This window comes from Scyliorhinus canicula, chromosome 14, assembly GCF_902713615.1.
Source record: "Scyliorhinus canicula chromosome 14, sScyCan1.1, whole genome shotgun sequence".
Classification (NCBI taxonomy): domain Eukaryota; kingdom Metazoa; phylum Chordata; class Chondrichthyes; order Carcharhiniformes; family Scyliorhinidae; genus Scyliorhinus; species Scyliorhinus canicula.
The window spans coordinates 104,165,814-104,180,052 of NC_052159.1; the positions used below are offsets into that span (position 1 = coordinate 104,165,814).

The 14,239-nt window shown below is 46.6% G+C and overlaps 1 protein-coding gene across 1 annotated transcript in view; it reads right to left on the reverse strand.

Moving 5' to 3' along the window:
* Positions 1–4,016: 4,016 nt before the first annotated feature.
* pcdh17 (protocadherin 17) overlaps positions 4,017–14,239 on the reverse strand; it is a 188,039-nt gene continuing 177,816 nt past the window's right edge. The window contains exon 4 of the mRNA XM_038817903.1: positions 4,017–4,961. Within this exon, the coding sequence (XP_038673831.1) occupies positions 4,948–4,961 (14 nt within the window). The 3' untranslated portion in view covers positions 4,017–4,947. The remainder of the gene's footprint in view (positions 4,962–14,239) is intronic.

A 14,239-nucleotide genomic window follows, 5' to 3' on the forward strand; every position in this document is an offset into this window, starting at 1 on the left:
ATACACACTTAAATACATATATGATTAATTATCCTTTGTTTGTGCTTGAGGCGTAGATTTTATACACTGTGGCTCATGTGGGGGTGCTGGTTTCTTGGACACAGTCAGATGTTCCAGTTATTACAAGATCTCGGTTCACTGGTAGGTTTCTGACAGGTTGGCTCCTGGAACCAGGCATCACTTTTATTCCAAAAGAGAGAGAGGGAGAAAGAACAGCCTTTAGCATGTCTCTTTAGTGGTTGCGCAGCCTTGCCTTGAAATACATCACCCATTGTGTATTTCCAGGAGGATTTGTATGTCTGTTGCAGCCAGTGTTTCAATCTCCGGTATTTTGTATTTAAAATAAATGGCTCTTCCTTAGACAGTACCGACTTTAGGTGGATGTCTGGTTTATAGGAAAAGACGGACTCTTCACACTCCCCTGAGGGTGATTTGTTCGTTTCTCTTCTTCACGTTGGAATGCGGCCTTGCATTTTAAACAGCTTTCTCTGTCTCAGTTCAAACTGCAAAATTTCCACTCAGGAGAAAGTCGAAAAATCATCAGTTGAATTCTCCGTCGACGGGATTCTGTAGTCTGCCGGCAGCGCACCCGTGCCCACAGGTTTCCTGGAGGCATGGGGGGCCAAAATGGGGAATACAATTGGCCGGCTGTGAGAACGGAGGATCCCACAGCCGGCGGGGGTGCGCTGTGCCAGAAAAACGGCTGGCGGACCGGAGAATCCCGCCCCTTATTTTCAAACCATAAAATGGCATAGTTTCATGACACAGACAAAGTTTGAGCTGCAAAAGATTTGCTAATAAAATAAAGCCACGAGATTCTATGGGTTTTGAACATACAAATATAAAACAATTTACATCATCTATCTCATACTGTAACATTCAGGGTTAACGTGAGGTACATGTAAACTAACAGAAAACTGAACTGCGGCCACACTCACCAAACTGCATTATAAATGGAAGATTTGAACAAGACAAATTCCACTGATTTCTCAACAGTCCAGCCAGATGTCAGTAAATGGCCAATCTAATTGAAACTTTGTCTCTCTTACGAGGGATTCCAATCTCATCTTGGAATTCTGTCCAAAAGCAGCTCCAATTCGGACGGTCTCAATGACCTCCCACCTCTCAGATTTTCATTCTCATCACCTGAGACTCCATTCCCCTGGATTCACGAGTCTGCATTCCAGCCTCCTTCGTCCCTCAGGGCTTCTCTGAGTCCCTATTACTCTAAGTCTGCCAACAACAGCCCTTTTTCTGCTTGGAGGGCCTTCCTTTACTCCTCTCTCTCTCCGTGTCCCTGCCTGGAACTCTTCTTCATAAGCAATCATAATATCCCTACAATGCAGAAGAAGGCCATTTGGTCCATCTAGTATACACTGACTCACTGAAAGATCAATCTACCCAGGATCCCACCCTATCCCTGCAACCCCGTAACCCCAGCTAACCTGTATATCCCTGGACACTAAGGGAAAATTTAGAATGGCTAATCCACCTAACTCGCACACCATTGGACCGTGGGAGGCACCCCATGCAGACATGGGGAGAAAGTGCAAACCCCACACAGACAGTCACCCAAGGTCGGAATTGAATCCTGGTTCCTGGCGTTGTGAGGTAGTAGTGCTAACCACTGTGCCACCTATGACACTTTGCTCCCAGGTCACATGAATCTGCTTTTGCACCATTTTCTTTTCTGTAGGTGCACTGGGCCTATCCTCAGCCCGAAGAACTGCAAAATCACCGGATTGTACTTCTGCTGCCCACTCCCGATGTGCACATGAGCAAAGCCTGTCAGCATTTGGAGTTCCCAGCCCCCGCTCTGTGGGAAGACAAGTTGGATCTCACAACCACCTTATCTGCTTTAAGGAGAACATACCAGTTTCTCCAGTCCCTCCACCTAACTAAAATCCTTCTTCCCTGGTATCATGCTGACAAAACCCTTCTGCACCCTCTTCATAGCCATCCTTTCTGATATGTTAGAAAGTTAAGACAATATTCCATCTAAGGTCTAACCAGTAAATTAAAAAGGAGTAATAAAGATCTCCCATGTCTTCCTTTCTTTTGTATTCCATGGGCTGGATTTTACGGTTCCCTGTTGGCCATGTTTTCAGCATGGGGAGCATGTAAAATAGGTCGGTTGGCTAGTCCTGTCCTTGCCCAAGCTCATGCCCACAATACAATAGTGGGTGGTCGCTGAAATTGCTCATTCGCCACATGTAAATAAATAATTAAGAGTCATTTAGGCTTGTTAACAGGTTTACTGTCCTGAATAATATGCTGCCCACAACATAACACAGCTGTCGTGGGCAGTTGGGCAGGAGAGGGGCCGACCATCTTTAAAGGCCAGCATGAACAAATCACAGAATAATACAGTGCCCTTCGGCCTCTCCTGTCTACACCGATACATGAAAAACACCTGTCCTGCCTCCTTAATCCCATTTGCCACCACTTGACCCATAGCCTTGGCCCACAGCCAAAGAGGCAGCACCTCATTCAGGGGGATGCCCAGCATGAAAGATGTCACCCCCCTTCCTTCTGTGCTGCATGTTTGACAGAACATGGCCCTCCGTTCCCTCCCCGGGATTTGGGATCACTCCCTGCCCTAAAGCCCCAGGACTTACTTTTTTGGGGCAGCCTTTTTGGCCTTTTTTATTGCAATCCTGGTAGCTCAAACCCATCAACTTTGGCACTGCCAGCACTGATAGAGCTGTCGGCCAATCGGACTGGCTGGCAACTCCCGAAGATGGGGGCTTCCTCCCAATTTAGCCTGCCTAAAACATGTTATGGCTGGGGGGTGGGCTGGCAGAGAGTGAGTTGCCTTCTGGCTGCCTTTTTTTCTTGGAAGGAATGAGCAGACCACCCTCCTGTAAAATGTAACCTCATGATCCATTCATAAAACCATGTTTCCCGACTGCTTTTTTTAACGGCTTTATCAAATGTACCTTGCTGCCTCCAAATATTTGTGTCGGTAAATCCCCAGATGACTCTGATCCCTGACAGTGTACCGTTTTGTTTGCATTGACTGTACGAACTCAGTGATGTGGCATTCACCTGCAGCTATTTGGATTATTAGGAAGGATCCCACTGCATTTTGCTGATTTTTGGATTCCCAAAACATTGGGCAGGTTTCACCGTCCCGCTGTGCCAGATTTATGGTTGAACACGCTGTCGGGAGTCTCTGTTTCGCCGGCTGGATTCTCCGTTTGAGAGACTATGTTCTGACACCGGCGTGGGAACAGTGACGTTTTACGCCCGAATAAATGGTGCAGAACCTCCACCGATCCTCTGGTGGGGGCTAGCAGGCACGCAGCTCCAGCTGTGGTACAGCCGGAGAATTGCTGGGTCCATGCTGCAAACGCGCATGGCGGCGGACTGCAGTGGCTGGGCCGTGCAACATGGCACCGGCCGCCCGTGGACCAGGCCTGCCAAGTAATGCCGCCGTTTGGCCAGGCTCGCCACCATCGGGCAATCCCCCACCAGTGCCCCAGCCCCCACCAGAATCCCCCCTGCCCGCGGATCGGCTCCCTCCCCCCTGATTGTGACAGCGCTGGACTCAGTCCGCAGCTGCCATGCCGGGTTCCCGAAAACAAATTTGCTTAAGTGGCCCACGCCATCGGGAACCCGGCACATTGGGGGTGGAGCATCGGGGAAGGGCCTCAGGTGACATCCTGAGGCCGTCCTCGATGGCATGTGGCTTACTCCTTGAGTACGCCGTTTTGGACGGGGCGGAGCATCGCAAAAGCGACGCTGCCACCGATTTCAGCGGGATTCTCCAGCCGATCATCAAACGCAATTTCGTCGCCGGAGACCGGAGAATCTCGCCCGGGGGTTCCCATTGTGGGGCAGCCCCATGCCTTCGGGAATCTCCCGGACTGCCGGCAAAATGGAGCACACCACAGCACATTGTCGTTTTTATTTGTTTGCTCTCCCTCCCAAAACATTTTCAGGTTATTATCGGTGCTTTATTCACTTTTTTAAGTTTTAGGTGTGGGAACAATTAGAAGAAAAGCAGCAGCAACATCCTCTGCAATGAGGACCAGGAGCATCCGGACCAGATGGAATACAGCAGGTGCCGGTAGGGGGCTGCTGAAAGTGAGCTGTGCTATAGACCAGGGTACACTTTCTGCAAATCACTGAGTAACAGTGCATTAGGAAGCAATGCTTTCCCATCTGGCTGTTATCACTATGTATCACCAGCTGGACCTAGGGTCCATGCTTTCCCAGCACCACTTTTCATGTCAAAAAGCTCAATCTATTGTGCTGAGCTTTTATACACCTCGACAGAAGGCTTTGTTATTCTACCATGCCAATCAGTGCGCCAACAGGAGTTTCAGCAGAGCTGGTAAAAGACTGCTGTTGCCCAGATGGGGATTTTGGAGATAGCCATTGCTGGTGACCTTTGGGTGTTGAGCCTGATACTAGTCTGTTTACTGGCCAGTCAACCCTGGCTACTGCCTGGGAAGTTTAGCTTAGCTGGTTAATTGGCACCATACTGGGTATTGGTTAAGGGGTGATGAGGGACCAAAGATGCTGAGACCCTGAGAGGGGAATATGTGCCAATCATAGTGATTCACTGCCATTCTGATGAGTTTGGTCCTCATCCATTCCACAGACGATTGGCTCCTTCATAGCCACAATCTATTTTCCCTGCCAGTCAAAGGTGGAGCATGGCTTTGAGAAAACATGGACTCCAGTCAGGGGCTGGCTACAGCTTCTGGGACTCTGAAGGCTGCATCTCTGCCCTTTTCAGCAGAGCTGGAAGATGGAGCTTGTCCTCGGGTGAAGTGTCTGCTGGCTTGTCCTTGCCACTAGTACCTGCTGTGGTTCACACTGATTTATCTCACATTCCAGCCCAGTTGAGGTGCCAGTCACTGTTTTCATGCTTGGGAGTGATGCAACTTCCATAAAACTATTCTTCACCTTGGAACAGTCTTCTTTAGGTTGTTCCAGCTATTGAGGAGGACCTAGAAGAGAAACAAAAGGGACAATAGTTAGGATGAGTGAGAGAAGTTGAATTGCTGCAGAAAGTGTGCGTGATGAGTGTTATCCAATGTTCAATTTAAAAAGACCCCTGTTTACTGAAGGCTTCTCAAAATGCCCAATATGCTAGCCCTGACAGACCATGAGCTTGAGCTTTCCATGGATTGTTTCTGAAGTTCGTTGAGGATTATGAAGTTAGCTCCTCCTCTCTCGTCTTGCTTCTGTCATGATTCATGGAGTTCTGGAGAAAGGGGGAAACATGCAAATCAGTGCTCACTATTCACACTCCATTGTGCTAATTGAGAGCTTCTGTATTGCAACAGATCCTGGGGGTCACACACCGAAAGGTGGTGACCTCTGAAATCCCACTACAGAGTGGACAATCTGACTGCCAACTCTCCCGGTACGACTAAGAAACAAAAGTTTCTTTCTTGCCTCACCACTTTCAGAAGTACCTTCTCGAACTTTGACTGTATATATATATATATTTTTAAAAATTCATTTTTATAGGATATGGGCTTCTCTCGCTAGGCCAACATCTTTTACCCATCCCTAATTGCCCTTGAAATGGTGATGGTGAGCTGCCTTCTTGTGCTGCTGCAGTCCATCAGGTGTAAGTACATGCACTGTGTTATTAAGGAGGTTGTTCCAGGATTTTGACCCAACAACAGTGAAAGAACGGCGGTATTTTTCCAAGTCAGCAATGTGAGTGACTTGGAGGGGAACATCCAGGTGGTGGGGTTCCCAGGTATCTACTGCCCATATCCTTCTAGGTGGTAGTGGTCATGGGTTTGGAAGGTACTACCTCAGAAATCTTGATGAGTTTCTGCAGTGCATGTTGCAGATAGTACTCACGGCTGCTACTGTGTGTCGGTGGTGGAGCGAGTGAATGTTTGTGGATGGGGTGTCAATCAAGCGGACTGTTTTATCCTGGATGGTTATGAGCTTCTTGGGTGCTGTTGGAGCTGCACTCATCCAGGCAAGTGGGGGTATTCCATTACATTCCTGACTTGTGCCTTGTAGATGGTGGACAGGCTTTGGGGAGTCAGGAGGTGAGTTACTCGCTGGTTTCCTAGCCTTTGACCTTCTCTTGTAACCACATTATTTATGTGGCTAGTCCAGTTCAGTTTCTGATCAATGATAACCCCCAGCATGTTGATAGTGGGGGATTTAGGGATGGCAATCCATTGACTGCCAAGGGATGATGGTTTGATTCTCTCTTATTGGAGAGGACCATTGCCTGGCACTTGTGTGGGATGAATGTTAGTAGCCACTTGTCAGCCCAAGCTAGGATATTGTCCAGGTCTTGCTGCATTTGCACGTGGACAGCTTCAGTGTCTAATGAGTCAAGAATGGCGCTGAACATTGTGCAATCATCAGCGAACATCCCCACATCTGGTCTTATGTTGGAAAGAAAGTCATTGATGAAGCAGCCGCAGATGTTTGGGCCTAGGGCACTACCCGGAGGAACTCCATCAGTGATGTTCCAGAACTGTGAAAAAACTAACTTCCACCAATCACAACCATCTTCCTTTGTGCCAATGGAGCGTTTTCCCCGATTCTCACTGATTCCAGTTTTTCTAGGGCTCCTTGATACCGTACTCCTCAAATGATGCCTTGATGTCAAGGCAGTCACTCTCACCTCACCTCTGGAGTTCAGCTCATTTGTCCATGTTTGAACCAAGGCTGTAATGAGGTCAGGAGCTGAGTGACCCTGGCAGAAATCAAGCTGAGCGCCAGTGAGAAGGTTATTGCTAATTCAGTACCTCTTGATCGCACTGTTGAAGACCCCTTCCATCACTTTACTGATGATTGAGAATAGACTGATAGGGTTGGATTTGTCCTTTTTTTGTATACAGGGCATACTAGGGCAATTTTCCATATTGCTGGGTAGATGTTGTAGCTGTACTGTAACAGCTTGGCGAGGGGTGCAGCAAGTTTTGGAGCACAAGTCTTCAGTACTATTGCTGGAATATTGTCAGGGCCCATTGCCTTTGCAGTATCCAGTGCCTCAGCTGTTTCTTGTTATCACGTGGGGTAAATCAAATTGGCTGAAGACTGGCATCTGTGATGCTGGGGACCCCCACAGGAGACCGAGATGGATCATCCATTCGGCACTTCATGCTGAAGATTGGTGCGAATGCCTCAGCCTTGTCTTTTGCACGTATGCACTGGGCTCCTCCATCACTGAGGATTGTGGAATTCATTGCCACAGAGGGCGGTGGAGGCCGGGACGTTGAGTGTCTTTAAGACAGAAATTGATAAATTCTTGATTTCTCGAGGAATTAAGGGCTATGGGGAGAGAGCGGGTAAATGGAGTTGAAATCAACCATGATTGAATGGTGGAGTGGACTTGATGGGCCGAATGGCCTTACTTCCGCTCCTATGTCTTATGGTCTTATGGGGATATTTGTGGAGCCTCCTCCTCCAGTGAGTTGTTTAATTGCCCAACACTATTCATGGTTGGATGAGGCAGGACTGCAGAGCTTAGATCTGGTCTGTTGGTTGTGGGATTGCTTAGCTCTGTTAACCACTTCCTGCTTATGTTGTTTAGCATGCAAGTAGTCCGGTGTTGTAGCTTCACCAGGTTGATACCTCATTTTTCAGTGTGCCTCGTGCTACTCCTGGCATGCTCTCCTGCACTCTTCATATCTACCAGGGTTGATCCCCTGACTTGGTGGTAATTGTAGAATGGGGGATATGCCAGGTCCTGAGGTTACAGATTGTGGTTGAATACAATTCTGCTGCTGTTGATGGCCACAGCACCTCATGGATGCCCAGTCTTGAGTTGCTGCACCTGTTCTAAATCCATCCCATTTAGCATGGCATCCTCAATGTGAAGACAGGACTATGGGACTGTGAAGATGCAGATTGGTAAGGATGAGGTCTATTATGTTTTTTCTTCCTATTGGTCTCACCGCCTGTTGCAGATACAATCGAACAATTATGTACTTTACGACTCAGCCAACTCGGTCATGGTGCTGCCGTGACACACTTGGTGATGGGCACTGAAGTCATCAAGCCAGAGTACTTTCTGTGCCCTTGTCACCTCAGTGCTTGCGCCAAATGGTTTAGCTCAGTGGGCTAGACAGCTGGTTTGTGATGCAGAACAAGGCCAGCAGCACGGGTTCAATTCCTGCACCAGCTAAGAATTGTGAATTCTCCCTCTGTGTACCCGAACAGGCGCCGGAATGTGACGACTAGGGGCTTTTCACAGTAACTTCATTGCAGTGTTAATGTAAGCCCACTTGTGACAATACAGATTATTATTATTAAATGGTGTTCAAAGTGGTAATTAGCAGGACTCCTTGCCCATGTTTGACCCAATGCCATGACATTTCATGGGGTCCAGAGTCGATGTTGAGGATTCCCAGCGCAACCTCCCCCCTACGGTATTCCAATGTGTGACCACCTCTGCTGCTGGTGGGATAGGACAGTTGTGTCTGGGACATTATCTGTGAGGTATGATTCTGTGAGTATGACTATGTCAGGCTGTTGCTTGACCAGTCTGTGAGACTCCCAATTTTGGCACAAGCCCCCAGATATTAGTAAGGAGGAACCTGCAGGGTCGACAGGGCTGGGTTGGCTTTGCCATTGCCATTTCCAGCGGTAGATGCTGGGTGGTCTTTTCCTTTTTGGACTTGTAGAGGTTTTGAGTTCGGCCATTTAAGAGTCAACCATATTGTGTCAGCAGACTGGAAGAGAACTGCAGATTTCCTTCCCGAAAGGGCATTAGTGAACTAGCTGGGTGTTTTACAACAATGGTCATCATTAGACGTTTAATTCCAGATATTTATTGGATCCAATTTCCACCATCTGCCATGGTGGGATTCAAACTCGGGTCCCCAGAGAATTACCCTGAGTCTCTGGATCACCAGTCCTGTGACAATACCACTACGCCACCACCTCCCCTGCATTTTATCTCAGATGATTTTTCTTCTAGAACTTTGCAAATGAAGTGGAGATGCCGGCGTTGGACTGGGGTGAGCACAGTACGAGGTCTTACAACACCAGTTTAAGGCCCAACAGGTTTGTTTCAAATCACTAGCTTTCGGAGCACTGCTCCTTCTTCAGGTGAACGTGACCTACCTCACTTGAGGAAGGAGCAGTGCTCCGAAAGCTAGTGATTTGAAATAAACCTGTTGGACTTTAATCTGGTGTTGTAAGACTTCTTACTTTGCAAATGAAAGCAGACAGAAGGGACTGCAACTTCAATGTAAAAAGTGAACTCCCACTTAAATAGGCCTCTTGTTGATCATATGGAAATTGTGCCCTGGAAGTGAATGTGTTTACAGTCATGTTGACCAATCCAGTGGTAATTATTATGAGGTCTGACAATATATTAGCCTGGAATTAAAATCAGGACTATGTTTGTAAATTTGTGTTTGTGGCATTACCCACATTCTTCTTTAGTAGCAACTACACCAACTCTGCCATCCACACTCCCATCACTATACATTGCCTCAAGGTATCCCCCTCACTGCTCTCACCATGATGCCACCAACTGCTTAGCTTTGTGATTTATAGTTAGTGCCTTGTTCATAAATGCTCCTGATTTCATGGCCCATATGCTGTATGCTTGTTATCAAAACATTCGTCTCTCACATCTTTCATATTGCGCAATTCTCCTTCAACACAGGTTTTTCTGACTCAAAAATGGAGCATCGCCTCCTGTGTGATCCAAGTTATCAGTCATCAGTGTTGCTTCATCGACATTATACATGTCCTTCAGATGTTTCAGGCACAATTAGTGACCTACTTACATACTTGCATCACAACTCATGCTTTAATGTTCTGCTGTCCCAGCAAATTAATTTATTTTCTTGAGCCAAAAGACACCCAACAACTCATGACAACTTTATCTAACATGGCTAATATTTTGGACTGGACTTTCATTCCGGCGTTGGGAACCCGAGGACTGAATAATTTCCATGTCCCGACCCTGCGCCATGTCAGCGCTTTCAAATACAAAAGCCCTAGTTGCATGTTTAGTGTCCAATTAGCAACTCTGGGAGTGACCTGGAGGTGGGACCTTGTTATGGAGGCCAATCATAAAAGGCAAATGGCAGGCATGACTGGGCTCTGAAACAGCAATGTGTTGGCGGGCCAGTACTGGCTGAGCAGGGTTGCCCAGGTGCCCACATGATTGAGGCTTTGATGGACTTTGTTGTGTCTGAAAGGAAAGATGTGCTTTTCCCTCATTTCAGAGGAGGAAATCCTCCGAGCCAGGTCAAGAGGGCATGGATGAAGTTAGCTGTGGAGATTAGCAGCCTGGGAGTAAGGCTGGTTTAGCACACTGGGCTAAATTGCTGGCTTTTAAAGCAGACCAAGGCAGGCCAGCAGCACGGTTTAATTCCCGTACCAGGTGCCGGAATGTGGCGACTAGGGGCTTTTCACAGTAACTTCATTGAAGCCTACTTATGACAATCAGCGATTTTCATTTGGAGGGGGTCCAATGCAGGAAGCAGCTCAATGATTTCAATGATTGGCAAGTAACACTGAGTGACAGGCCTCTGACATTGTGGTCACCAGCATGCATGAAAGCCGGGTAGATTAATTATGAATAGTTCTCCTTAATGCTCTCAGATCAAGTGGCCAGTTGCATCACTGAGATGGCAGCTCCCCTCTTACATAGAATGCAACTGTGCACGGGCATCACTGATGACCGCAACATCACAAGTCCATGTCCTGCTGGAAAGGGTGAAGAAGGACAGACTTCTCATACATCTGTCTCTTTTCATGCTGCAGGAGAATGCACAGTTCCGGAGGGAGATCTCAAATTGGTGGTGTTATGCTGCAGTCCTACCCACTGACTCCTCTGGAGAAGCACTGCTGGAGGTTGCAAGGATTCCACTGGATTGGGCCGTGGACGGTAATGATTTAGGAGGTAATCCAGAGCAGGGTCATTTTACAGCTCAATTGAATTGTGAAGGGCATGAAATTCACTATTGTCCAATGCATGCTGTGACTATAAAACCACTGTCATATATTGTGTCGGTTGTGCTGATGCATCTGCTGGGCAGTTCAAGTTCACACTACCCACATCTTCAGTTTCGTACAAGATCACTTGCAGAATCCGAGCAAGATTTTTCAGCCCAGTCATCGCCAGGGGAAAGAACTCAAGACAGGATTCTCCATCGCCGGCGGCGAAATTGCAAAACACGACTGGACGGAGAATCGGTCGTGACGCCAAAATCGTGGCGGGTGCTGGGTGCACGCCAGAACGGCAACAGCTTCAAGGTGCTCTACTCTGCATGTACAGTAAACACCATTCGCATATCATTAGCGGGCCTGACCCGGTATTCTCCGGGGCTTCCGCGATTTTCCACCTCCACTGGTGGGAGTTCACTTGTGCTTTAAAAATTGGCAAACAGGCACCGTGGCTGATGAGGGAGAGGAGGTAGGTGTTATAACTGCCTGATTACTATTGGCTGGGGACTATTGGGGGTGTATTTTAGTTTAATAACATTATCAAAATACAGAAAGCAGTACAACGAGAAAATCAAACACATGGCACCCCAGAACACACATACCACCTCCCCCCAACCACTCCCCCTGACCTATATCAGCGGAAAGGCACACCAGTCCAAATCACTGGAATAGACACTCCAACACTGGGCACGGAGTTGGAAAGAGAGAGAAAGAATAGTACACCCCTCTCAAGAGGGCCATAATTCAGCCCGGAATGACCTTGGCACATCATAAACCAAACCATACAGAGCATATCAAAAGTCAAGGAATAACGCCACCAGCTGCCGAGGCAGTGCCTCCCTCACCCCCCCCCCCCCCCCCCTCCCCCCTCCCCCAGCCTCAGAGACCCACATCAGTGGAAGGGCACTCCGAACAGCCCAACTCACCGGAAAAGGTCTCGCTGACACGGGGTAATGGAAGGAGAGGGAATATCCCCACCCCCACCAGCATCAGTAGCGTGCACCAAAAGAAAACACAAAGAACGGGCAGAAAGTTAGCGAAGACGCCAGCCCAGACAGTAGACAAAAAAAACAGCACAAATACAATAACAAGCATATGAGCAAACATTAAACAACAATACCCGATTGGCAGAATGGCCTCCTTCTGCACTGTAGAGACTCTTTGACAAACCTCCGGATCTGAGGGAATATCAGCAGGCCACCCAACATTGTCCTCGCGGGCTTTTGATAATCCAGGCCCTTGTTCCCAAGTGATGTGCACCCCCAATCAATAAAGTGACTGATAAGATTATTCAAGCACCTCAGGTATAGATCTTTGTAAATATTTTAACTAGCCTTAATCTGGAGTTGAACACATTTTGTAATGAGGGAATAATGTTTTATTTCCGCCATATGTTTTATTTTGATCAGTGGTGATCAAAAGCAGTTGGTATGTTTGAAAAGGCCCCTGTCTGGTTCACTTTGACATGGATTTGTAACTACTTTTACATTCAACTGAGAAATCTATAACATGAAGATGGACATTACGTTCTGCTCAACTTCCTCCAGGAATCTAAATGAGGAAATTCCAAGGCTTTGACTATAATTGCTGGAGGATAATTAAATAAAGAGATGACCAAGAACTCAGTGTCTAAACTTGGCTGGATGCAGAGAGGCACAGTTACTGCTAAAGTTCGGCACTTCCTACTAATGGGATCACCATTCAGTATGGCATGATGTGGGGGCACGATGTGGTCAGGTGACAATACATTTTTACAGTCGATGGTACATCACTCTGCTCATCACGTTGTTGAGGATGAAATTCTCACTCGGCTTGGAATGAAAATCTCACTCTTGCCCAGAATGACGTCCTCACTCCCACTCGGGATGAAGTCTTGATGCCCGCATGGGTTCAGAATCAAACGCTGACTTACAGTCAGAATCAAGTTCTTCCTTCAATTCGGGATGAAATCCTCACTGGCTTGGAATGAAGGCCTCACACGCGCTGGGACTGAAACTCTCACTCTGGCTGGGGATGAAGTCCACTATTAAGGGCTCAAATTTGTGCTGTTCATTGATGGGAACCTTGAAAAGTAAATCCACCACCATGGGTTGTGATTCCTCCTTGCCAGCTCCAATCTAGTGCTCAAACAGACTGATTAACTCTCATTTGACAAAGCAGTTTGTCTGTATTTCACACTCTGTGTCCGTGGACCACAGTTTTGGAACAAGTTGTGGTTCCTAAGCCCTGGCTCTTGCCAACCTATATTCAAGTTCTTTGGGTCTTGAGAAATTGGCATATATTTCATATTACTGAAACAGAAACTTGTTGATTTCTCAGTTATGTTTGGAGACCATTATGTGTGGTGATGCCCAGCTGACAACATTTTGCATGGAAGTTTTTATGAAGCTTTTAAATGGCTTTCCATGGAGAAACAGCATAATTCTAAAGAAGCAATTTTTAGTCACTGGCCTCTAGAGGCTTTTGATCTTTAGTATCCTTAACAGCTCATTCATCACCCATCTGAGGTATACCTTCACTAATTATGTGATGTTAGTGGATGAGTGCTATTATGTATATTAGCGAGATTGCTTTTCTGATCTCCTGCTTTTAGTTTCAATGTACCATAGTCTTTTAATCTCTTAAAGCAGGCAGAGGTAGATCATTTAGATCCCAAACATGCTCTCCATGTTTATTTCACACAGCTAGCTCCTTTACAATTTGTATTTCCGTGGTCATTTCCTGACAAATGAGGATTTCTTGTCCTTCTGACAGAATTTTTCTCTTCTGTTTCTCTTCACTGCTTTGTATAGATTTTCCTTAGCTGCCATATTTGAGGGTTTAAAATCCTACATCACTTTGATTATAGGAAAAGTATCTTTGGCCATATTTCCTGATTAACTTGGTTGGGCTTCTGACCAGTCAGACCATCTGACAAGAAACTGTCTGTCAAGTGTGCGGCACTTTGCTTCCTTGATTTTAATTGGTCATATTCCTTTATTAAGTTTCAAATATATAGTGGGCCACCTTTTGTTTTGGACTATTTCAACAAAATAACCAAGTTAAATTAGTTTCAACTACTACTATGCACTTGTCGGGATGCTCTGATCTCCCCTCCTCCCACACACACAAAATAAGATGTGATTCTTATCATCTTCAATTTAAAATCTATTTATTCTTCAAAATGTTGTTGGTTCTCTTCTCTGCCAGGTTTATGCTCAGTTGTTTTATTTGTTTTTTTATTTTGCTTGCTTTATGACGCTTTATACACTCTTGATTTGTCTCTTTTTTCTAGACTAATTCGTACATTCTGTTCAACACCTACGAATCCATACTTATGTTCCTCCTTCAT